General features: G+C 41.5%; 2 protein-coding genes across 10 annotated transcripts in view; one reads left to right on the top strand and one right to left on the bottom strand.

Moving 5' to 3' along the window:
- Positions 1 to 3654, top strand: part of pisd (phosphatidylserine decarboxylase) — a 177503-nt gene extending 173849 nt beyond the window's left edge. For 5 of the 7 annotated variants that reach the window (XM_073055652.1, XM_073055651.1, XM_073055655.1 and 2 more), the window contains 2 exons: positions 330 to 490; positions 2545 to 3654. In XM_073055652.1, coding sequence (XP_072911753.1) covers positions 330 to 490; positions 2545 to 2769 — 386 coding nt within the window. In that variant the 3' untranslated portion in view covers positions 2770 to 3654. The remainder of the gene's footprint in view (positions 1 to 329; positions 491 to 2544) is intronic. The other 2 variants (XM_073055657.1, XM_073055656.1) reach the window with 1 other exon arrangement.
- Positions 3655 to 4020: 366 nt separating this feature from the next.
- Positions 4021 to 24976, bottom strand: part of sfi1 (SFI1 centrin binding protein) — a 262284-nt gene continuing 241328 nt past the window's right edge. For all 3 annotated transcript variants that reach the window (XM_073055643.1, XM_073055642.1, XM_073055644.1), the window contains 2 exons: positions 20020 to 20119; positions 4021 to 4829 (listed from right to left, as the gene is read on the bottom strand). In XM_073055643.1, the coding sequence (XP_072911744.1) occupies positions 4722 to 4829; positions 20020 to 20119 (208 nt within the window). In that variant the 3' untranslated portion in view covers positions 4021 to 4721. The remainder of the gene's footprint in view (positions 4830 to 20019; positions 20120 to 24976) is intronic.

The raw sequence follows: 24976 nt of genomic DNA, 5'->3' as shown, positions 1-24976 counted from the left end.
GAATGGAAAAAAAATTGAAAGGCTCCAGGGAAGGAACAATAGTGAGAGATTAATTTATAGTCATTTTAAAGAGGCCAAGATAGTTGAAATGGTTTTGTTCATTTTGAAGATTCTGGAATTACAAATTTATAGTAGCAAAGGGCTGTGATTCTGTTGTAGTGAAGTCAGAAAGAGTGACGTGTCAAAATCAAGTTGATTGCACCTGTGCACAATGAAAAACTTCCAGCAACAATTCCAAGAACACAACATGTGCTTAGACAAGTGTAATTGTGCAGTTGTAATGAACAGTGACTAAAACCAGGTTGTGTATTTGCTCTTGTCTTCCTCAGGCTCCCTTATGTCGGTTAATCCTGGAGTAGCTCGTTGGATTAAGGAGCTTTTCTGTCACAATGAACGGGTTGTTCTGGCTGGAGATTGGACTCATGGCTTCTTTTCGCTCACTGCAGTCGGTGCCACAAATGTTGGATCTATTCGCATTTACTTTGACAATGTGAGTATGGTAGACGGTTATGGGAAGTAAACCCAGTATTCTGAAGCGTTTTTATGCTTGCTGCCTGTGCCCGGGATGAGATGCTGAAAGTCTGAAATTTTGGTTTCCATTTATTTTGCTTGCACCTGTTTGAGACAGTGGGGGTATAATTGGCCATTTAAAGTTTCTGGTATATGTCTGAGCTAAATATAAAAGGAAAGAATGGTAAAATGTGGGTGTATAATTCCCTATCAATGGAACACTGTTAGCAACCCAAAGATTGGAAATTCAATTCTATAAAATTACTGGGTGGAGTTTTGCAGCATAGCTTAAAGCACACATTTATGATCCAGTGAAATGGCCACAGGCTTTCACTGTTACCATGTTGTCTTAATGAAACACCTGCTGCTGATTAGCCTGGATATATTGAACAAAAATGGAAAAAATGGCTGAACACAGGCAAAAGTGCAGAAAATTATTGAAACTTTCCAATTCACTAAGCATCTCTCTTGCTTAATGCTTAGATTAAGTATCCTAAGGGGGAAAGAGTTTTGATATTTGAGGGATAATCATGTCTTGATGAGGGGGTCTCATTTGGAAACATCAACTGTTATTTTCTATCGAGATGCTGCCTGACCTGCAAAGTACCTCCAGTGGTTTTTATGTTACTCATGTTGATTCCATATAACAATTACAGCACGGGAACAGGCCATCTCGGCACTTCTAGTCTGTGCCGAATGCTTACTCTCACCTAGTCCCACCAACCTGCACTCAGCCCATAACCCTCCATTCCTTTCCATTTAATTTCTCTCATTAAACTAGTTATGGGACAGGCATCCTATTTCTCAATTGAAACTGAATCATTACCTTACAGATCACCCATCAGTGCAGGTTTATGGATGGTCAATGACCTCAGTTAAGCTGGTGAACTATACCCTCATTAGCCAATTTGCTGTTGTGCACTTGGCTATAGTGATGCTTGGCTATTTGAGTTACATAGAAACATAGAAAACCCACAGCACAATACAGGCCCTTTGGCCCACAAAACTGCCGAACATGTCCTTACCTTAAAACTTATATTCTGCCATCATATTTGACCTACCAAAATGAACCACCTCACACTTATCTGGGTTGAACTCCACCTGCCACTTCTCAGCCCAGTTTTGCATCCTATCAATATCCCACTGTAACCTCTGACAGCCCTCCTGGCAATCGCCTTCTGTCAGCTTGAACTAGTTTGGCCATTCTCTTCTGAGCTCTGTCATTACAAAGATATATTCACTGACAGAATTGATGCTCTCTGGACTTTTTGTTGTTCTTTTTGCACCATTCTCCATAAATTTGAGACTATGCATGAAAATCCCAAGAGATGCCTTATGAGTATAGTTTGAGTGAACTCAGTCTTTTCTCCTTGGAGCAACGAAGGATGAGAAATGACTTGATAGAGGTGTACAAGATGATGAGAGGCATTGATTGTGTGGATAGTCAGAGGCTTTTCCCCAGGGCTGAATTGGCTAACATGAGAGGGCATAGTTTTAAGGTGTTTGGAAAAGTAGACACAGAGGAGATGTTAGGGGTAAGTTTTTTTCCGCAGAGAGAGGCGAGTGCATGGAATGGGCTACCGGCAGTGGTGGTGGAGGCGGAAACGATAGGGTCTTTTACAAGACTCCTGGATGGCTACACGGAGCTTAGAAAAATGGGTAAAGCCCAGGTAGATCTAAGGTAGGAACATGTTTAGCACAGCTCTGTGGGCCATAGGGCCTGTGTTATGCTGTATGTTTCTATCAATTTCTGGGATACTCTGGCACCAATGTGGTCAAAGTCACTTAGATCACGTTTTCTCCCCATTCTGATGTTTTGTCTGAATAGCAACTGTGCTTCTTGTTCGTGCCTAAATGTGTTTATTCATTGAATTGCTGCTATGTGATTGGCTGATTAGATACTTGCATTAATGAGCAGGTGACTCTAATAAAGTAGTCACTGATATATTGTGAAGTCACTGTATATCAAGATTGATTGTGAAATGGGACAGCAGTGTTGGAAAATAACCCTTACTGCACCTTTATTTTGCACAGGATCTGCACACCAACAGCCCTCGCTACATGAAGGGCTCCTACAATGACTTCAGTTTTGTTACAAACAACAACAAAGAAGGGGTTACCATGAGAAAAGGAGAGCATCTGGGCGAGTTCAACTTGGGCTCCACCATTGTACTCATCTTTGAGGCACCAAAAGACTTCATCTTTAACCTTAAACCTGGACAGAAGATTAGATTTGGAGAGGCTCTCGGGTCTATCTAGTAGCAACATCATTAAAAAAAAAATCTCAAATTGGATTGGAGTAACAAGAAGTGAGTGCAGACCAGGAAGCAGGAGGAATGGCTGTACTGAAATTTGGTTAAATTCAGGCTATTCCTCCTTCATCACTGCAGAAGCATCTCCCTCAGCTTCCATCTTAGGGAGCAGCTGCACCATAACAAGCGCTCTGCTGTCTCCTGAAACACGGAACTAACCCTACCCAGTTACTCCTTTCAATAGGAAGCTGATGGGAGGGATGGGGTTTTGAGCATGTGCAGTGCCGTTCTTTCTGTGGATAGGAGGACCCTGGCAGGTCACCAGGAATAAAAGAACTTTGAAAGATGAACTGAATTTTTAGAGCCCAAGTCTTAAGGGGAGTAGCAAGATATCCCATGAAACACTGCAGGAGATGGTGATGCAGAATGTTTGCTGAATAGCTCCATGCAAGTTCATGCAGTAATTTTATATCCTTAAAGATTAAATCTCAGCAAATTACATTTCAGACAAAATAAAATAATGGCTATACCAAAACTTACTGCTGTGTTTTTTTTTTGCAGAAATGTTAAAACTTGTGTTAATCCAGATGTCAAAAAGGGGGAAACAAAATCAGATATGGGTAAAACCAACCACTGATTAAACTGCCAAATACCAAAGATGAGTCTATATTTTCACTGGTTTACAATCTGGCTCTTGCCCTGTTTAACCTGCATCTAGCTTCCCATAACCTGGATGGAAGCATCGAAGAAATGAGTGCATGATTGAAGGTGACAAATGGCATGTTGGAACGTACAATTAAAATATCTAAGGGCCAGATATCTTTACTGTTACTTTAAATGTAAATGATGATGTTGCTCCTTAAATAAAATTTCAAAAGGTGGGGAAAAATAAGGTTGCTGATTTTTTTCCTTTGGTCCTTGGTCAGCACCTGTTTATATCAAACCACCACCAAAGAGGGCACTTGAGTTGTTCCTTCATTAATGGTGACACTATGTTGCTGGTACTTGATGTCATTCCTTGCATATTCTGAAGATTTCTGTTCTTGGCTTAAGCACTAAATGAGTGGCCATAACAAATGTCCTTTTGGAGCTTCCCACACAGTGGTACAATATCAGAGGGAACAGGTGGTTTTAATTGTACTTTTTGTTAACTGTTTTTATAGTTTGGGAGTGTCTGGTTCAATCCCACAGCTATTCACTGCAGGATTATTTTCATATGGAGTAATGAATAATGAGCAAGGAATCAAATAAACCAGTATTTCACAAGAATTTTTAAATTTATTTCTTTGAGAATTGCTGTAAATTTTCCTTAGATTTGGTATGAAGCCTTACATGCACAATGGAATAGGTGATTCTCCATCATCTGCATAACTTTTATTTTTCAAAATTTTACCAACCTTTAGAACCCTTGTATAGATTGAGAATTAACACTGGTCCATTCAGCTGCTGCACTGCAAGGAAAAATATTTGAAGACATTGGAATCAAATGTGCTGTACTCTATGCTTCACTATCATGAATGGCCTACTTCTGCTTCCATATCTTACTGATGTGAGAGCTTATTATCAGTGAAATGCTGCAATAGGCCACAGCAAAAATTTTCTTATGGTTGTAGTAAAAGTAAGCTCTATATATGTGGTTTTCTTAATGTAAAAATAAAGTATATTGTAATATACCTCCAGGCTTTGAAAAAATCCAACTACTGTATCATCTTCCCTTGGACATTATTATTGCCCCACAAAGCTCTGAATATCAATGTCTACCACAGGGTCTTTTCGTAACACAATGACGTTTCTTAGAAGCATTTCAAAGCATGCACTATTTGCTGCTCCCACAATTGTGTCCCACGGCTGAAAAAGCAAGAGATACATGGGGTGGATTCAGCATACCAGCAAATACTTCCGATTTAAAAAATGAGTTTCCCTGTAACAATAAAGATGGCAGATTGCTGATTGACACCATCACGCTCTGAACATCTGCCGGATTTCTTGCACTCTGGCAACGTGCCGCTGTATGTGTGGCGCATCTTTCTTCAGCTTCATTGAAAGTCTTTCAATGTCTGTCTCCAGCTTAAAATGAACACAAAAGAGTAAGTCAGAGTCTGTCACCAGGAACCAAAGTTAACCCCCATATTATTACATATAAAGTTTGTTAGAATAGACACTGCATACATGCTCATATGGTGTTGAGAATAATTTTTTTTTTAAATTTTATTAGTTTTTCAAAACATTTTACAAATTAAAAACCCCAAATCCCAATGAGGAGCATTAATACAGTGCAAAATTAAGCATACAATAACAATATGCTACAAAGGAAGAGAATTTAACAAAAAAAGCACCTAAATTAAAGACAAGTAAGCTTAGTGTCCTCCCCAAGCCCCACAAGAAAAAAAACAACTCCAGACCGACCACAACACAATATAAAGAGTATAGGTCAGGACAGTCAAACTCCCAGACTGTGAATACACTTAGCAACAGAGGATAATAATGCCTACTACCAGAAAAAAAAAAGGGAGCTGAAAGCAAGGGACCGAAAAGAAGAAAAAAAAACAAAAAAAAAAAAACCCTAGTCAAGAGGAAGGTTATGAAAGTACTCAATAAAAGGTCCCCAGACCTTATGGAACTTTAGACTGGAATTAAGAACTGAATAATGAATTTTTTCGAGGTCCAAGCAGGCCATAATGTCATTAAACCATAGCGCATGAGTGGGCGGGGCAACATCTCTCCATCTAAGGAGGATCAAGCGTCTAGCCAGGAGAGAGGCAAAGGATAGTATTCGGCATTTGGTCGGACCCAGACATAAATCTGTCTCGCCCCAAAAACCGAACAGAGCAATTAAGGGGTTTGGTTCTAGGTGCTGATTCAGAATACCCGATAATGTAGTGAAGACATCTTTCCAGAATTTCTCCAAGCTAGGACAGAGCCAGTACATATGGATGAGAGAGGCCTCTTGCATTTATCACAGAGCGGACTAATGCCAGGGTAGAATCGAGATAGTTTAGATTTAGACATATGGGCTCTATGAACAATCTTAAACTGTAAAAGGCAATGGCGAGCACAAAGAGAGGTTGAGTTAACCGATTTGAGAACTGAGTCCCAGCTCTCCTCGGATAAGGAGATATTTAAATCCTGCTCCCAGGCCAATTTAATTTTATCCACAGGGGCCCGTCGTAAGGCTGCTAGTTTATCTCGGATAATTGATATTAAACCTTTACCTAGTGGATTAATGGAAAGAAATAGGTACATAGCATTTTTCGCAGGCATTTCAGGAAAGTTAGGAATTAAAGGAGCAATAAAGTGTCGGATTTGGAGATATCTGAAAAAGTGAGCATTAGGCAGGTTGAACTTAACAGAGAGCTGCTGAAAAGAAGCGAAGCGATTATCAATGAAGAGATCTTCAAAATGTCTAATGCCCTTCCTGTACCAAACATGGAATGCTGAATCGTACGTAGTAGGTAAAAAAAGGTGATTATGTGCGACAGGGCTAGAAACGGAAACCATAGCATTTCCTGAACTGAGCCCATATACGCAAAGTGTGTCTAACAAGAGGATTAGCTATTGATCTGGGCAGACTACTAGGGAGTGCAGAGCCAAGAAGTGCAGATATAGATAATTCTTTAGTGGAGCTCAACTCCATTGCCACCCAGTTAGGGCACTCGGGTTGGCCGTGGAAGAAAGACCAGAAGGTAGCACAACGTATATTAGCTGCCCAATAATATAAGCGAAAGTTAGGTAAAGCCATGCCACCCTCTTTTTTAGATTTTTGGAGGTGGATTTTATTAATTCTAGAGCGCTTATTCTGCCACAGATATGACAAAATAATAGAGTCTAAGGAATCAAAAAAAGATTTAGGAATAAAAATTGGGATAGATTGAAATAAGTATAAAAAGTTGGGTTGAACATACATTTTAACAACATTAATACGACCTACCAAAGACAAAGATAGAGGTGACCATTGTACCAGACTCTGTTTTATAGCATATGAAAGATTGACAAAGTTTTCACGAAAGAGATCTTTAAACTTCCTTGTGACTGTAATTCCAAGATAAGTAAATTGATTATGGACTACTTTAAAAGGGAGATCATGAAATATTAGTTCTTGTGCTTCTTTATTAATTGGGAAAAGTTCACTCTTATGTAAATTAAGTTTATAGCCAGAGATCTGGCTAAACTGGTCAAGAAGTGAAAACATTAGAGGTAAGGATGTAGATGGATTTGAGAGAAAGAGTAATAAGTCATCAGCATAGAGAGAAACTTTATGCTCAACACCCCCTCTCCAAATCCCGGTCAATTCAGGACAGTTTCGAAATGCTATCGCCAGAGGTTCTATAGCCAAATCAAAGAGAAAGGGACTTAAGGGGCATCCCTGACGGGTGCCACGTTTGAGATTAATTACTTGGGATTTCTGAAAATTAGTTAAAACAGAAGCAGTAGGACACAGGTACAGCAATTGGATCCAAGAGATGAAACTTTGGCCGAGGTCAAATTTTTCTAAGACTGCAAAAAGGTAGTTCCACTCTATACGATCGAATGCTTTCTCCGCATCGAGGGAAATAACACATTCAGGAGTCCCAGTTGGAGCTGAGTATAAAATATTAAATAGACGCCGAATGTTAAAAAAAGGAGACGGTTTTTAATAAAGCCTGTTTGGGCATCAGAGATAATGGAGGGAATAACGGTTTCTAATCTATGAGCCAACACCTTAGCTAAGATCTTTACATCAACATTGAGCAGAGAAATTGGCCTGTACGAGGAACACTCTGTTGGGTCTTTGCCCTTTTTTAAAAGAAGAATAATAGATGCCTCATTGAAAGAGGGTGGCAATTTGCCGTAATTAAACGAGTCAGATAATACTGAAAGTAACTGAGGAGAAAGAAGTGAAGAGAATGATTTATAAAATTCTACAGGGAACCCATCAGGTCCAGGAGATTTCCCCGAGGACACTGCAGAAATTGCAAAAGATATTTCTTCTGATGATATAGGCGCATTGAGCTTGGCTTTGAAATCAGATGAAAGTGAGGGGATATTCAGATTCTGTAAAAATTGATTAACAGAGATACTGTCATTCAGAGATTCAGAGGAATAAAGCCGAAAAAAATTTTTAAATGCGTCATTAATTTCTAAATGATCCGATGTAAAGTCTCCGTTCTCCTTCTGGATCTTTGTAATATGTTGTTTGGCTTTGGAACGCCTCAGTTGATTGGCTAGGAATTTACCAGACTTATCCCCATGAATGTAAAAGCGACTCTTGCTTTCGAGAAGTTGGCGTTCGACAGGTTGAGTGGACAGAAGGTTAAATTTAGTTTGGAGTTCAACATGCTTCTTGTATAATTCAGGGTTCTTAGTTTGGGCATATATTTGATCCAAATCTTTAATCTGGTTAATGAGGTCTGATCGATCTGCACGGGATCTTCTGTTGAGATTTGCTGTGTAAGAGATTATTTGACCCCTCAGATATGCTTTCATGGCATCCCAGACAATCTGGGATAGCACTTCAGGTGATGTATTAGTGTTAAAATAAAAGGTTATCTGATCCTTAATAAATTTTACGAAATCATCATCCGATAATAAAGTTGAATCAAACCGCCAGTGTTTATTCCTCTGAGGGAGACCAGGAAAGTTCAGAGAGAGGGTAATTGGGGCATGGTCAGAAATCAGTATACTCTGATAGTCACAAGAGTGGGCAAATGGGATAAGTTGGTTATCGAGTAAGAAATAGTCAATTCTAGTGAAGGTATGGTGAACATGTGAGAAAAAAGAATAATCTCTCTCCGTAGGATGGAGGAAACGCCATATATCAGAGATACCAAAATTAGAGAGAAACGATTGGATAGCTAAGGCAGATTTAGTAGGTGATCTGGTAACAGAGGACGATTGATCCAGTTTAGGATCCAACCAACAGTTGAAGTCACCACGCAGTATAAGAGAGTATGAGTTTAAGTCTGGTAGTGAGGAAAAAAACCGTTCAAAAAAGTTAACATCATCAAAGTTGGGGGCATACAGGTTTGCTTGTGCAACTTTAGTGTTATATAGTTTACCAGAAACAATAATAAAACGGCCATTTGTATCAGATATTTTATTATGGAGTTCAAAAGGAGTATTTGAGTTAATAAGAATGGAGACTTCCCTAGCTTTAGCGGCAAAGGATGAATGCAAGTGCTGACCCGCCCACTTTGACAGAAGCCGGGAGTTATCAAAACAACGAATATGAGTTTCTTGAAGGAAAGCAATGTCAGCTTTGAGTTGTGAGAATACCTTCCTCCTTTTAACAGGGTGATTCAATCCCTTTACATTCCAGCTCACGAATTTAAGTGCACTAGCCATTATCAATTACTAATGCATAAAAGGCAGCAGGCATATAAAAAGTCAAGCAGTACAATAGCAGTCTGGGAGCAGAGATGTAAACATAGATTCGTAAAATCAAAACATATACATGTCCTGAGCAATAAAGAGAAACAATAAATACAGTGAGTGATGTTGGAACTGGAAAACCCACCCCTTCCACACAACCCAAAACTAGACGGCTACCAAAACAAGTAGCTAGCTCTACCAAAAAATTAACCCAAATACAACTTCCAGATCTGTGTCATTAACAACAGTTCTGTATAAATACTATAGCAAATAGTAACTAGTTTATGCACTAGAAAACATAACTACAGATTAGAACATCTTCTGCAGAAATATAAAACTTAATACAGAGAAAATCGGAAGAAAACCAAAACTAACCTACCCGCGAAAAATTGTAGAAGAATAAAGTAAGAGAAAGGGAAAAAAAAGGGGAAAAAAAAAGAGGAAGGGGAAAATTATAAATTCAAGATGAGTATTTATCAACCATTTACAGAGAGGAGAGAAAAAAATTTCAGAGATTAGAAAAAAAGGGGTGAAGAAAAGAAAAAGAAGATAACAAATAAATATTAAAAAAAGGGAAAAATAAATCAGCAATTAAACTGTGAACCAACAAACAGGGAGGCCTTCACTAAAGACTTCGAACCTCCAAAACAAGTTAGAGTCAGTTGTAGAACTCTGTAGATAAAGTTATACAAGAATAAAAATAGATTACACACACACCAAATCCCAGGAGAGATTGTCAACAGCCCTTAGAGTTTCAATGAATAATGTCTGAGTGATTCAAGTGAAGTCTGAGTCCAGAAAAAGTAATTTTACTACGAGGAGTACTTATCCACCATTTTAGGAGGTCCGATCAGATTCCGAAGATGACTGGATAGCCGGAAGACTTGCCACAAATGCTTCAGCTTCCTTCACTGATTTGAACCACTTGTATTTTCCGGTATTAAGCTTGATTCGTAGATCGGCAGGATTTCCAAGAGAGGGTTTAAAATCATGATAAAAAGCACTTTCATTGCGCCTTTAAACTCAGCGCGCATCTTTAAGGTCTGGGGTGCAAAATCTTCCACAAAGCGAATGGTTGTATCCTGGAAAGGAAAAGACCCCCTGCGACGTGCCTTTACAATCAGACTGTGTTTTACCTGGAATTGATGGAAACACAAGATTACTGGTCGCGGACGGGAGCCCAGAATTCCGTGGGGAACGTAGACTCTGTGTGCCCGTTCGAGCTCGGGCGGGTTCGGAAGCAAATCTTTCCCGAATATCTCACAGAGAAACTTGGCGAAAAACTTCACGGTTGATCCCTGTTCGGTCGCCTCTGGCAATCCAAGAATTCTGAGATTGCAGCATCTGCTGCGATTTTCAAGATCCACCATTTTGGAAAGAAGTTTGTTAGATTTTTCCTCTAAGCTGGAACAGAGAGTCTCCAAGTATCGAACACGACTTTCTAAATCTTCAGAAGTCGAATCGATGCGAGATAGGTGTTCGGCATGCTTGTCCACTTTATCGTTGATCCGATCCAGTTTGTCTTCCAACTGTTTGAAAGCGGTTTTAAATTCCTTTAAAATTTCGCCTTGGAGCTTTCCGAGCGCAACCAGGGTCTCATCTGATTTATCTCCCGGATTTAGGTTGAGAATAAATTAAGTGAATGCTGTAGAGTGTTGGAACATTATATCAGTGTTGTTCAGCAGTACTCAAATAACAGGAAACCAATAGCTGGGGATAACTCAAAGTTGGTCAGGCAGAAGGACATATGAAAAAGCAGGTTTTTGCCTTGGATTTCTTCACAATGTTGTGAATATCCAATACCCTGCATCTGCAATTTTGATATTAACATAGAAAACCTACAACACAATACAGGCCCTTTAGCCCACAAATCTGTGCTGAACATGTCCTTATCTTAGAACTACCTACGCTTTACCCATAGCCCTCAATTTTTCTAAGCTCCATGTATCCATCCAGGAGTCTCTTAAAAGACCCTATTGTTTCCACCTCCACCGCCACTACGGCAGCCCACTCCACGCACTCATCACTCTGAGTAAAATACTTACCCGTGACATCACCTTTGTACCTACTTCCAATTACTTTAAAACTGTGCCCTCTCATGCTAGCCATTTCAGTCCTGGGAAAAAGCCTCCAACTATCCACATGATCAATGCCTCTCATTGTCTTGTACACCTCCATCAAGTCACCTCTCATCCTTCGTCGCTCCAAGGAGAAAAGGCCGAGTTCACTCAACCTGTTCTCATAAGGCATGCTCCCCAATCCAGGCAGCATCCTTGTAAATCTCCTCTGCACCCTTTATATGGTTTTCACATCCTTCCTGTAGTGAAGCGAGCAGAACTGAGCACAGTACTCCAAGTGGGGTCTGACCAGGGTTCTATATAGCTGCAACATTACCTCTTGGCTCTTAAACTCAATCCCACAATTGATGAAGGCCAATGCACCTTATGCCTCTTCTTAACCACAGAGTCAACCTGCGCAGCTGCTTTGAGCGTCCTATGAACTCAGACCCCAAGATCCCTCTGATCCTCCACATTGCCAAGAGTCTTGCCATAATATTTGACCTACCAAAATGAACCACCTCACACTATCTGGGTGAAACTCTATCTGCCAATTCTCAGCCCAGTTTTGCATCCCAGCAATGTCCTGCTGTAACCTCTGACAGCCCTCCACTTCCTGATCCAGGTCATTTATAAAAACCACAAGGAGTAGGGGTCCCAGAACAGATCCCTGAGGCTGGTCACCGACCTTCATGCAGAATATGACCCGTCTACAACCACTCTCCCTTCTGTGGGCAAGCCATTTCTGAATCCACAAAGCAATGTCCCCTTGGATCCCATGCCTCCTAACTTCTCAATAACCTTGCATGGGGTTCCTTATCAAATGCCTTGCAGAAATCCATATACACTACATCGATTGCTCTACCGTCATCAATGTGTTCATCCTCAAGAAATTCAATCAGGCTTGTAAGGCACAACCTGTCTTTGACAAAGCCATGCTGACTATTGCTAATCTGTTATGCCTCTCTAAATGTTCATAAATCCTGTCTCTCAGGATCTTCTCCATCAAGTTACCAAGCACTGAAGTAAGACTCACTGGTCTATAATTCCCTACTCCACTTCTTGAATAAGCAAACAACATCCACAATCCTCCGGAACCTCTCCCGTCCTCATTGACGATGCAAAGATCATCGCCAGAGGCTCTGCAATCTCCTCCCTTGGTTCCCACAGTAGCTTGGGGTACATCCCATCCGGTCCCGGTGACTTACTCAACTTGATGCTTTCCAAAAGTTGCAGTACATCCTCTTTCTTAATATCTACATGCTCAAGCTTTTCAGTCTGCTGTCAGTCATCTCTACAATCGCCAAGATCCTTTTCCGTAGTGAATATGGAAGTAGAGTATTCATTAAGGCCCTCTGCTATCTCCTCTGATTCCATACACATCTTTCCACTGTCACACTTGATTGGTCCTATTGTCTCACATCTTATCCTCTTGCTCTTCACATACTGGGCCTAGGGTTTTCCTTAATCCTGTCCGCCAAGGCCTTCTCATGGCCCCTTTTGGCTCTCCCAATTTCATTCTTAAGCTCCTTCCTACTAGCCTTCTAGATGTCTAATATTATCTAGATTTTTGAACCTTTTGTAATCTCTTTTCCCTGACTAGATTTGTACAGCCTTTGTACACCACAGTTCCTGTACCCTACCATCCTTCCCGTCTCATTGCAATGTATCTACGCAGAACCCCATGCAAATATCACCTGAACATTTGCCACATTTCTTCCGTACGTTTCCCTGAAAACATCTGTTTCCAAGTTCCTACCTGATAGCCTCATATTTCCCCTTACTCCAATTATATGGTTCCCTAACTTGTCTGTTCCTATCCCTCTCCAATGCTATGCTATAGAATTGTGATCGCTATCTCCAAAATACTCTCCCACTGAGAGACCTGACACATGACCAGGCTCATTTCCCAATACCAGATCAAGTACAGCCTCTCCTCTTGTAGGCTTATCTACATATTGTGTCAAGAAACCTTCCTGAACATACCTAACAAACTCCACCCCATCTAAACCCCTTGCTCCAGGGAGATGCCAATCAATATTAGGGAAATTAAAATCTCCCACCATGACAACCATGTTATTATTACACCTTTCCAGAATCTGTCTCTGTGTCTGCTCTTTGATGTCCCTGTTACTATTGGGTGGTCTATAAAAAAACACTCGAAGTAACAATTCCTGCCTGAGCATCCAAGTGTCTGTAATGACCACAACATCATAGCTCCAAGTACTGATCCACGCTCTAAGCTCATCCACTTTGTTCATAATACTCCTTGCATTAAAATAGCAATAACATAAAAAGAAATTCCTGAACACTCAACAAATCTTCAAGAAACAAAGATGTGGAAAGGCAGGTTCCAGTTTATTTGATGACTGATGACATGCATGCTAAAGTACCATCTTTTTACTCAGATCCTCCACAAAGCAGGATATCAGCAATAAAGGGAGATTTTTAGCTGGGAAACAGAATTACTCCACAATAAGACAGATCTGCAAAACCCATAGTTGGCAATATTTATTAAATTCACAGCAACTACAATATACGTTATTTCCAAAAGAACTTTCGAATAGACAAAAGTTTCTGAGATAGGCTAGCCCAGTACACAACTTAGAAATATTAAATGCAATGGCTTTCTCATTGGGACCCTGTTTCAGATGTTTGATCATAAGACTCAGGCCATTTGGCCTATCCATCTGCTCCACTGTTCTATCTTGGCAAATTTATTATCCCTCTGAATCTCATTCTCCTGCTTTCTTCCTGTTACCATTGACACCCTGACTAATCAAAATCCCTTCAACTTCTGATTTAAATGTACCCAATGACTTGGCATTTACATTTGCCTGTGACAATGAATTCCACCTCCCTCTGGCCCTGGATTCTCCCACTGTAAAAAAGCCTCTTCATATTCAGATCTACATCTTTCAATAGTCGATAGGTTTCAATGAGATCTCCTCTCATTCTTCTAAACTCCAGCCAGTAAAGGCCCATAGCCATCAAACGTTCCTTATACGTTAACTCTTTCATTCTCTGGAACATTCTCGTGAAACTCCTGGACCCTCTCCAGTGCCAGCACATCCTTTCTTAGATAAGGGGCTCAAAACTGCTCAATATTCCCAAATGCCATCCGACCAATGCCTTATGCCATCGGTACCAATGATGTAGGAAGAAAAAGTGAGGAGGTCCTGAAGAGTGAGTATAGAGGGCTTGGTAGGAAGTTAAAAAGCAGGAGCTCGAGGGTAGTAATCTCAAGATTGCTACCTGTGCCATGTGCCAGTGCGGGTTAAGTGTAGGATGCTCTGGAGGATGAACACGTGGCTGAGGAACTGGTGTACGGGACAGGGTTTCAGATTTCAGGATCATTGGGACCTCTTTTGGGGCAGGTGGGATTTTACAAGAGAGACAGGATACACCTGAACTACAGGGGGACCAATATCCTTGCAGGGAGGTTTGTTAGTGCTACTGGGGGGGGTTTAAACTAGATTTGCAGGGGGATGGGAACCAGAGTGCCAGAGTAGATAGTGGAGTGGGGGTGAAAATAAATGTCACTAAAATTTCATGCGAAGTCACAAATAGAAGGGTTGTGTGTGGTGGTGGTAATAATCCTCTGAGGTATGTCTATTTCAATGCGAGGAGTATTGTGGGGAAGGCTGACGAGCTGGATTGACACATGGAATTATTTCATTGTAGCCATTAGTGAAACTTGGTTACAGGAGGGGCAGGACTGGTAGCTTAATGTTCCAGGGTTCTGATGTTTCAGACGTGATAGAGGCAGATGGATGAAGGGTGGTGGGGCGGGGGGGCCGGGGGGTGGTGGCACTGCTAGTCAGGGAAAATGCTACAGCAGTGCTCAGGCAGGACAGATTAGAGGGCTTGTCTATCGAGGCCATATGGGTGGAGCTGAGAAACAGGAAAGTTATGACCACATTAATAGGGTTGTATTATAGACCACCGAATAGTCAACGAGAATTGAAGGAGCAAATCTGCAGAGATAGCAGACAACTGTAGGAAACATAAAGTTCTGATAATAGGGGATTTTAATTTTCCACATATTGATTGGTACTCCCATACTGTTAAAGGTCTAGATGGGTTAGAGTTTCTAAAATGTGTTCAGGAAAGTTTTCTAAATCAATATATAGAGGTACCTACTAGAGAGAATGCGATATTAGATCTCCTATTAGGAAACGAGTTAGGACAGGTGACGGAAGTGTGTGTAGGGGAACACTTTGGTTCCAGTGATCATAACACCATTAGTTTCAACTTGATCATGGATAAAATTAGACCTGGTGCTCGGGTTGAGGTTCTAAACTGGAAAAAGGCCAAATTTGAAGAAATGAGAAAGGATCTAAAAAGTGTGGATTGGGTCAGGTTGTTCTCTGGCAAGGATGTCGTTGGTAAGTGGGAGGCCTTCAAAGGAGAAATTCTGAGAGTGCAGAGTTTGTATGTTCCTGTCAGGATTAAAGGCAAAGTGAATAAGAATAAGGAACCTTGGTTCTCTAAGGATACTGGATAAAAAGTGCAAAAAAGTACTTAAGAAAGAAAGAAGACATGAGGTAACTTTGGCAGTCAAGGTGAAGGATAATCCAAAGAGCTTCTACAGGTATACTAAGAGCAAAAGGGTGGTAAGGGATAAACTTGGTCCTCTTGAAGATCAAAGTGGTCTTCCATACAAAATGTATGGAACCAAAAGACATGGGGGGGGATCTTAAATGTTTTTTTTGCGTCTGTATAAGGAAAATGGCATGGAGTCAATGGAAATAAGGCAAACAAGTAGTGAGGTCATGGAACCTATACAGATTGAAGAGGAGGAGGTGTTTGTTATCTTGAGGCAAATCAGAGAAGATAAACCCTCAGGACCTGAGAGGGCACTCCCTCAGACCTTGAAGGAGACTAGTGTTCAAACTGCAGGGGCCCTGGCAGATATATTTAAAATGTCGGTATCTACAGGCGAGGTGCCGGAGGATTGGAGGATAGCTCATGTTGTTCCGTTGTTTAAAAAAGGTTCTAAAGGTAATCCGGGAAATTACAGGTCAGTAAATTTGATGTCGGTAGTTGGTAAATTATTTGAAGGAGTACTAAGAGATAGGATCTACAAGTATTTAGATAAACAAGGACTTATTAGGGAGAGTCAACAGGGCTTTGTGCATGGTAGGTGATGTTTAACAAATCAATTAAGAGTTTTTTGAGGAGGTTTTTGATTTTTTTGAGGAAAGTGGATGAAGGGAAGGCAGCAGATATTGTCTACATGGACTTCAGTAAGGCCTTTGACATGGTCCCGCGCGACAGGTTAGTTAGGAAGATTCAGTCGCTAGGTATACATGGTGAAGTAGTAAATTGGGTTAGACATTGGCTCAATGGGAGAAGCTAGAGAGTGGTAGTGGAGGCCTGTGACTAGTGGTGTGCCACAGGGATCAGTGCTGGGTCCAGTGTTATTTGTCATCTATATCAATGATCTGGATGATAATGTGGTAAATTGGATCAGCAAATTTGCTGATGATACAAAGATTGGAGCTGTAGTGGACAGTGAGGAAGGTTTTCAAAGCTTGCAGAGGCTCTGGACCAGCTGGAAAAATGGGTTGAAAAATGGCAGATGAAGTTTAATACAGACAAGTGTGAGGAATTGCACTTTGGAAGGAAAAACCAAGGTAGAACATACAAGGTAAATGTTAGGACACTTGAGAAGTGCAGTAGAACAGCGGGATCTAGGAATACAGATACAAAATTCCCTAAAAGTGGTGTCATAGATAGATAGGGTAGTACAGAGAGCTTTTGGTACATTGCCCTTTATAAATCAAAGTATTGAGTATAAGAGTTGGAATGTTATGGTGAGGTTGTATAAGGCATTGGTGAGGCCAAATTTGGAGTTTTGTGCGCAGTTTTGGTCACCGAATTACAGGAAGGATATTAATAAGGTTGAAAGAGTGCAGAGAAGGTTTACAAGGATGTTGCCGGGACTTGAGAAACTGAGTTACCGAGAAAGGTTGAATAGGTTAGGACTTTATTTCCTGGAGTGTAGAAGAATGAGGGGAGACTTGATGGAGGTATATAAGATTATGATGGGTATAGATAGAGTGAATGCAAGCAGGTTTTTTCTACTGAGGCCAGGGGAGAAAAAAACCAGAGGACATGGGTTAAAGGTGAAGGGGGAAAGGTTTAAAGGGAACATTAGTGGGGGCTTCTTCACACAGAGAGTGGTGGGAGTTCCTTAGATTCAGGATCAGTTCCTGAGGATTGGAGAATGGCTAATATTATCCCACTTTTTAAGAAAGGAGGGAGGGAGAAAACAGAGAACTATCGTCCTGTCAGCCTAACATCAGTAGTGGGGAAGATGCTAGCGTCCATTATTAAAGATGAAATAGTGGCATATCTAGATAGCAGTGATAGGATTGGGCCGAGCCAGCATGGATTTACCAAGGGAAAATCATGCTTGACTGATCTATTGGAGTTTTTCGAGGATGTAACCAGGAAGTTAGACAAGGGAGATCCAGTGGATGTAGTGTACCTCGATTTTCAGAAGGCATTTGATAAGGTCCCACATAGGAGATTGGTGGGTAAAATCAGAGCTCATGGGATTGGGGGGAAGATAGTGACATGGATAGAAAACTGGTTGGCAGATAGAAAGCAAAGGGTATCGGTGAATGGGTGTTTCTCGGAATGGCAGGTGGTGACTAGTGGGGTGCCACAAGGCTCGGTATTGGGACCACAGCTGTTTACGATTTACATCAACGATTTAGATGAAGGCATTGAGAATAACATCAGCAAGTTTGCTGATGATACTAAGCTGGGTGGCAGTGTGACATGTGATGAGGATGTTAGGAGAATTCAGGGTGACTTGGATAAGCTGGGTGAGTGGGCAGATACTTGGCAGATGATGTTTAATGTGAATAAGTGTGAGGTTATCCACTTTGGGAGTAAGAACAGGAAGGCAGATTATTATCTGAACGGTGTAGAGTTAGGTAAGGGAGAAATACAAAGAGATCTAGGAGTCCTTGTTCATCAGTCACTAAAGGTGAATGAGCAAGTGCAGCAGGCAGTGAAGAATGTTGGCCTTTATTACAAAGGGAATTGAGTACAAGAGCAAGGAAATCCTTTTGCATTTGTACAGGGCCCTGGTGAGACCACACCTGGAGTATTGTGTACAGTTTTGGTCTCCAGGGTTAAGGAAGGACATCCTGGCTGTAGAGGAAGTGCAGCGTAGATTCACAAGGTTAATTCCTGGGATGTCCGGACTGTCTTACGCAGAGAGGTTAGAGAGACTGGGCTTGTACACGCTGGAATTAAGGAGATTGAGAGGGGATCTGATTGCAACATATAAGATTATTAAGGGATTGGACAAGATAGAGGCAGGAAATATGTTTCAGATGCTGGGAGAGTCCAGTACCAGAGGGCATGGTTTAAAAATAAGGGGTAGGTCATTTAGGACAGAGTTAAGGAAAAACTTCTTCTCCCAGAGAGTTGTGGGGGTCTGGAATGCACTGCCTCAGAAGGCAGTGGAGGCCAATTCTCTGGATGCTTTCAAGAAGGAGCTAGATAGGTATCTTATGGATAGGGGAATCAAGGGATATGGGGACAAGGCAGGAACCGGGTATTGATAGTAGATGATCAGCCATGATCTCAGAATGGCGGTGCAGGCTCAAAGGGCCGAATGGTCTACTTCTGCACCTATTGTCTATTGTCTATTGAGTGTGGAATGAGCTGCCAGATGAAGTTGTAAATGCGGGCTCACTTTTAACATTTAAGAAAAACTTGGACAGGTTCATGGATGAGAGGTGTATGGAGGGATATGGTCCAGGTGCAGGTCAGTGGAACAAGGCAGAAAAATGGTTCGGCACAGCCAAGAAGGGTCAAAAGGCCTATTTCTGTGCTGTAATGTTCTATGGTTCTATGGTTCTACTGTCTTACCAGAAATTTTGAGCGAAGCGTGAATATTTTCTGATGGCCCATCTGACCTTTCCGGCACTGATCTTCCTCACAGATTCCTTTGCATCAGTAACTAACCGTGATAAATAAACTAAATAAATTTAGCAGTGTCATATCCCTACTATGGGAAATTAAAATTACCAGAGTCTGTTGCTGGTAGTGAAGGAGCGGGGACTTTGCATTGGGCTCATTTTACCAGGTTGCTGGTAATGGTACATTTCAATAAATTCCCACATTTTCTCAGCACCCCACAACAAGCAGCCTTGCTACTGTGGACTGGGAACAGAGCCAGCAGACCACATATCATAGTCCAGTATTCCTGCTATTCACATCAGTGCAGCTCCATCCCTACTGTAAACATCCAATAGAGAAAGATAATCCCATCAAAAGACAATAAATTAAACCTGACTACATCATTGCAAAGGATAAACAACCACAATCAGATCCTACTGCAAAATAAAAAACTATCCAGCCTCTACAAAGGATATGTAACACACTCTAGGAACAAAGATATACAGCAAACACAATTTATTCCCCCTATATAACTGTTTTCATCGTTCACAGAATGAGCTACACCTCCACAGCTGGAATGAGAACACCAATTCTGTCTTCAAGTACATTTTCCTTCTAGACCTAAACATCAACTTTGCAGGAAAATGAGGTCTTGGAACAGGAATTCTGCCCTATTTCTGCATCCTTTCTCAGGACCACAGCTAGCTGATCACTGAACCACAATGTATTTTTCAACAGAAGTACACTTTCTCCTATCAAGTGACAACAGCTGAATGGGGAACCTGGAATCAATGCAGAGAAAACAGTGCTCTGCCTTCACCAGCTGTCCACCTCTTATTGAGAGGAATTCAGATTTATCCCTACATGATGTAAAATGGTAAATGTACCTGTGAATGGAACCGCTGTTAGACTACAATGATTTATACCTGCTTTAATTCACGGCTCATCTGCAGCACTTCTTCTCCCCCTTCTGCTGCATTCACCTGAAGCCAGTTCTGCAGCACAGCAGTCTGTTTCTGCCAGGTTCTGGAAAGGAAAACAGTGGAAAGTTTATTGCATATTTCCCTTTAGGAGACCATTTACTTCATTGAATATATTCCAGTTCACAGCAATCCTGTCCTCTCACTAACTTTCTTTATAACCTACCCTTATCCCATTCCTGTTAATGATATCACCCAGCTACACACCACAGCTATTTATAGTAGCCAATTCAATGATCAACTAGCTCATTGGGGATGTCAAGAGGCCACCTGCACTATAAGACATAGGAGCAGAATTAGGTCGTGCAGCCCATCGAGTCTTCTGTCATTCCATCATGGTTGATCCCGGATCCCACTCAACCCCATACACCTGCCTTCTCACCATATCCTTTGATGCCCTGACCAATCAGGAAACTATCAACTTCGGCTTTGAATATACCCACAGACTTGGCGTCCACCACAATCTGTGGCAGAGCTTTCCACAAATTCACTACTCTCTGGTTAAAAAATTCCTCCTTATCTCTGTCCTAAAGGGTCACTCCTTGATTTTGAGGCTGTGCCTTCTAGTTCTGGATACCCCACCATAGGAAACACCCTCTCCACATACACCCTATCTCATCCTTTCAACATTCAGTAGGTTTCAATGAGATTCCCAACCCCTGCATTCTTCTAAATTCCAGTGAATACAAGCATAAAGCTCTCAAATGCTCCTCATATATTAACCTCTCTGGACTCTCTCCAATGACAACACTTCTTTTCTGAAATATGTGGCCCCAAACTGTTGGCAATACTGTAAGTGTGCCTCAGTATTATCTCCTTGCTTTTTATGTTCTATTCCCCTTGAAATAAATGTCAACATTGCATTTGACCTCTTTACCACAGACTCAACCTGTAAATTAGCCTTCTGAGAGTCTTGCATGATGATTCCCAAGTCCCTCTGAACCTCTGATGTTTGAACTTTCTTTCCATTTAGATAATAGTCTGCATTGTTTTTCCTTTTATTGAAATGCATGATCATACATTTCCCAACACTGTATTCCATCAGTCACTTTTTTGCCCACAACTTCTTCCAATTTGTCTGTCTTGCTGCAATCGCATTGCTTCCACAGCACCACCTGCCCCTTCACCTATCTTTGTATCATCCACAAACTTTGCCACAAAGCCATCAATTCCATTATCTAAATTACTGACAAACAATGTGAAAAGCAGCAGTCTCAATACTGAACCCCTAATCACTGACAACCAACCAGAAAAGGTCCCCATTATCCCACTTGCTGCCTCCTGCCTGTCATCCAATCTTCTATCCATGCCAGTATCTTTCCTGTAACGCCATAAGATTTTATTTTGTTAAGCAGCCTCATGCCTTATCAAATGCCTTTTGAAGATCCAAGCAAATGATATCCACTGCCTCTCCTTTGCCCACCCTACTGGTTACTTCCTCGAAGATTCTAACGGATTTGTCAGGCTGAAACCCTTTATGGAAACCATGCTGACTTTGATTTATTTTATCATTCGCCTACAGGGAAGTCATAGTCACACTGTCACAGAGAGAACACACTCCCGTCAGAGGTCAGAACTGAACCAGACCATTGGAACTGTGAAGCAGCAGTTCTGCTAGCTGAGCCACTGAGCATTGATTGATTCTATTAATCTAGGCAGCACTGCTAAAGGCAGATTAAAACTTTCTCCACACCATCATGGGATATCCAGAACCATATGCAGAAATTTCAATAATGTAGTGACTTGGATCCCATTTTGACATAGTATGTTATGGATCTCAAAAGCAGGAAGTTACATCCACATTTGAGTCCTAAGCAAAGTACTCACTCAGTACAGAAGTATGAACCAGATAACATAAATATGCCTAAAACATTAGATGTGCTGGTAGCAACAGGAAAAAAAGCACATTTTGGGAGCTGTTCATCTCTCAGAAAATACAGCAGTCCTACTGCCAGGCTGAGCAATCTACGTATGTTGAACATGACTGGAGACAGATGGCACTTCTATTTCCCATAAAATAAAATATTCACATCAAATATTGTGTTCAGTTCTAGTCGCCCATTATTGGAAGGATGTGGAAATTTTAGAGAGTGTGCAGAGGAGATTTACCAGAATACTGCCCGGATTAGAGAGCACGTATTATGAGAATAGATTCCGTGAGCTTGGGCTTTTTCTTAGATAACTTGATAGAGGTGTACAAGATGATAAGTGGCATGCATTGAGTAGATAGCCAGAAACTTCTTCCCAGGCTAATATGAGGGAACATAGTTTCAGGGTGATTGGTGGAAGTATGTTGGGGGGGGGGGGGGGGGGGGAGAGAGGATGTCAGAGGTCAGAGATAATTTTTTTTACACGGGAAAAATAAGAGACATATATTAAGAAACTCTTAGATAGGCAGATTAATGATATAAAAATGGAGGAATGTGTAGGATTGATCTTTGAGTAGGTTAAAAGGCTGGCACATCGTGGATCAAAGGGCCTGTACTGTGTAGTGCTGTACACACACACACACACACAGTGGTAGTACACCAAACCTGCAGGAGGTAGGTAACTGGGGGACTGTCACAAGAGAAAAAAGGAACAGACAGATAGTACAGAGTACTATTCCCCTCAACAACAGGTATACTGCTTTGGATACTATTGGAGGGGACTTCTTACCAAGAGAAAGCTGCAGTGAATCTGAAGGGAAGTGGGTGTGGGAGAGGAGGAGAGCAACAGTAATAGGGGAACTATGTGGGTGGAGCTTAGGAGGACGACGGCACCGGACTGTGACTCCCTTTTTTACATCTTTCCTTCCTGAGGTTCTTTGAGGATATAATGAGTGCAGTGGATAGAGGGGAACAGATGGACGTTATTTACTTGGACTTCCAGAAGGCATCCGATAAGGTGCCACATAAAAGACTTATCCATAAGATAAGAATGCAGAGAGTTGGGAGTGATGTATTAGTATGGATAGTGGATTGGTTAACTAATAGAAAGCAGAGAGTTGAGAGACATGGGTTCTACGTTGATTGGCAATCCGTGGTGAGCGGTGTGCTGCAGGGGTTGGTGCTCGGCCTGCAACAGTTCACGATATACATTAACAATCTGGAAGAGGAGACCAAGTGTAGTGTATCGAAGTTTGCTGATGACACTAAACTGAGTGGACAAGCAAATTGTGCAGAAGATAGGAGAGTCTACAGAGAGATTTGGATAGGTTAAGTGAGTGGGCAAGGGTCTGACAGATGGCAGTTGGTAAATGCGAGATCATCCATTTTGGAAAGAAAAATGAAAGAGCAGATTATTATTTAAATGGTAAAAAATTGCAGCATGCTATTGTGCAGAAGGACTTGAGAGTGCTGGTGCATGAATCACAAAAGGTTGGTTTGCAGGTGCAGCAGGCTATCAAGAAGGCAAATGGGATGTTGGCATTCATTGCTAGAGGGATTGAATTTAAGAGCAGGGCGGGTATGCTGCAACTGTACAGGGAACTGGTGAGGCCACAGCCAGAGTAGAACATAGAAAACCAACCCTTTGGCCCACATTGCTGTGTCAAACATGTACTTACTTTAGGAATTACCTATGGTTACCCACAGCCCTCTATTTTTCTAAGCTCCATGTACCTATGTAGGAGCCTCTTAAAAACAGTACTCCAAGTGGATCTGACCAGGGTCCTATACAACTGTAACATTACCACTTGGCTCTTGAACTCAATCCCTCGATTGATGAAGGCCAATACACCGTATGCCTTCTGAACCACAGAGTCAACCTGCGCAGCTGCTTTGAGTGTCCTTTGGAATTGGACCCTAAGATCCCTTTAATCTTCCACGCTGCCAAGAGTCTGCCACACTGCCAACATCAATACTATGTTCTGCCATCATATCTGACCTACCAAAATGAACCATCTCACACTTATCTGGATTGAACTCCATCTGCCACTTCTTATCCTATTGATGTCCTGCTGACAGCCCTCCACACTGCCCACAACACTCCCAACATTTGTGTCATCAGCAAATTTACTAACCCATCCCTGCACTTCCTCATCCAGGTCGTTAATAAAAATCACGAAGAGAAGGGGTCCCAGAACAGATTGCTGAGGCACACCACTGATCACCGACCTCCATGCAGGATATACCTGTCTACAACCACTCTTTGCCTTCTGTGGGCAAGCCAATTCTGGATCCACAAAGCAAGGTCCCCATGGATCCCATGCCTCCTTACTTTCTCAATAAACCTTACATGGGGTACCTTATCAAATGCCATGCTGAAATCCATATACACTACATCTACTGCCTTCATCAATGTGTTTAGTTACATCCTGAAAAGATTGAATCAGGCTCGTAAGGCACAACCTGGCTTTCACAGAGCCATGCTGACTATTCCTAATCATATTATGCCTCTCCAAATGTTCATAATTCCTGCTTCTCAGGATCTTCTCCATCAATTTATCAACCACAGAAGTAAAGGTCACTGGTCTATAATTTCCTGGGCTATCTCTACTCTCTTTCTTGAACAAGGGAACAACATCTGTAACCCTGTAATCTTCCGGAACCTCTCCTTGTCCCCATTGATGATGTAAAAGATCACTGCCAGTGGCTCAGTAATCTCCTCCCACAGTAGCCTGGGGTGTATCTCATCCGGTGCCGGTGACATCCAACTTGATGCTTTCCAAAAGCTCCAGCACATCCTCTTTCTTTATCTCTATATGCTCAAGCTTTTCAGTCTGTTGTCAGTCATCCCTAAAATTGCCAAAATCCCTTTCCATAATGAATACTGAAACAAAGTATTCATTAAGTACCTCCACTATCTCCTCCAGTTCCATGCACACTTTTCCACTTTCACACTTGATTGGTCCTATTCTCTCGCATCTTATCCTCTTGATCTTCACATACTTAGAACCATAGAACATTACAGCACAGAAAAA

The sequence above is a fragment of the Hemitrygon akajei genome, chromosome 9 (assembly GCF_048418815.1).
Source record: "Hemitrygon akajei chromosome 9, sHemAka1.3, whole genome shotgun sequence".
In the NCBI taxonomy this organism is placed as follows: domain Eukaryota; kingdom Metazoa; phylum Chordata; class Chondrichthyes; order Myliobatiformes; family Dasyatidae; genus Hemitrygon; species Hemitrygon akajei.
Note: the sequence above shows the minus strand (reverse complement) of the source record. Positions and strands in the feature narration are given on the sequence as shown.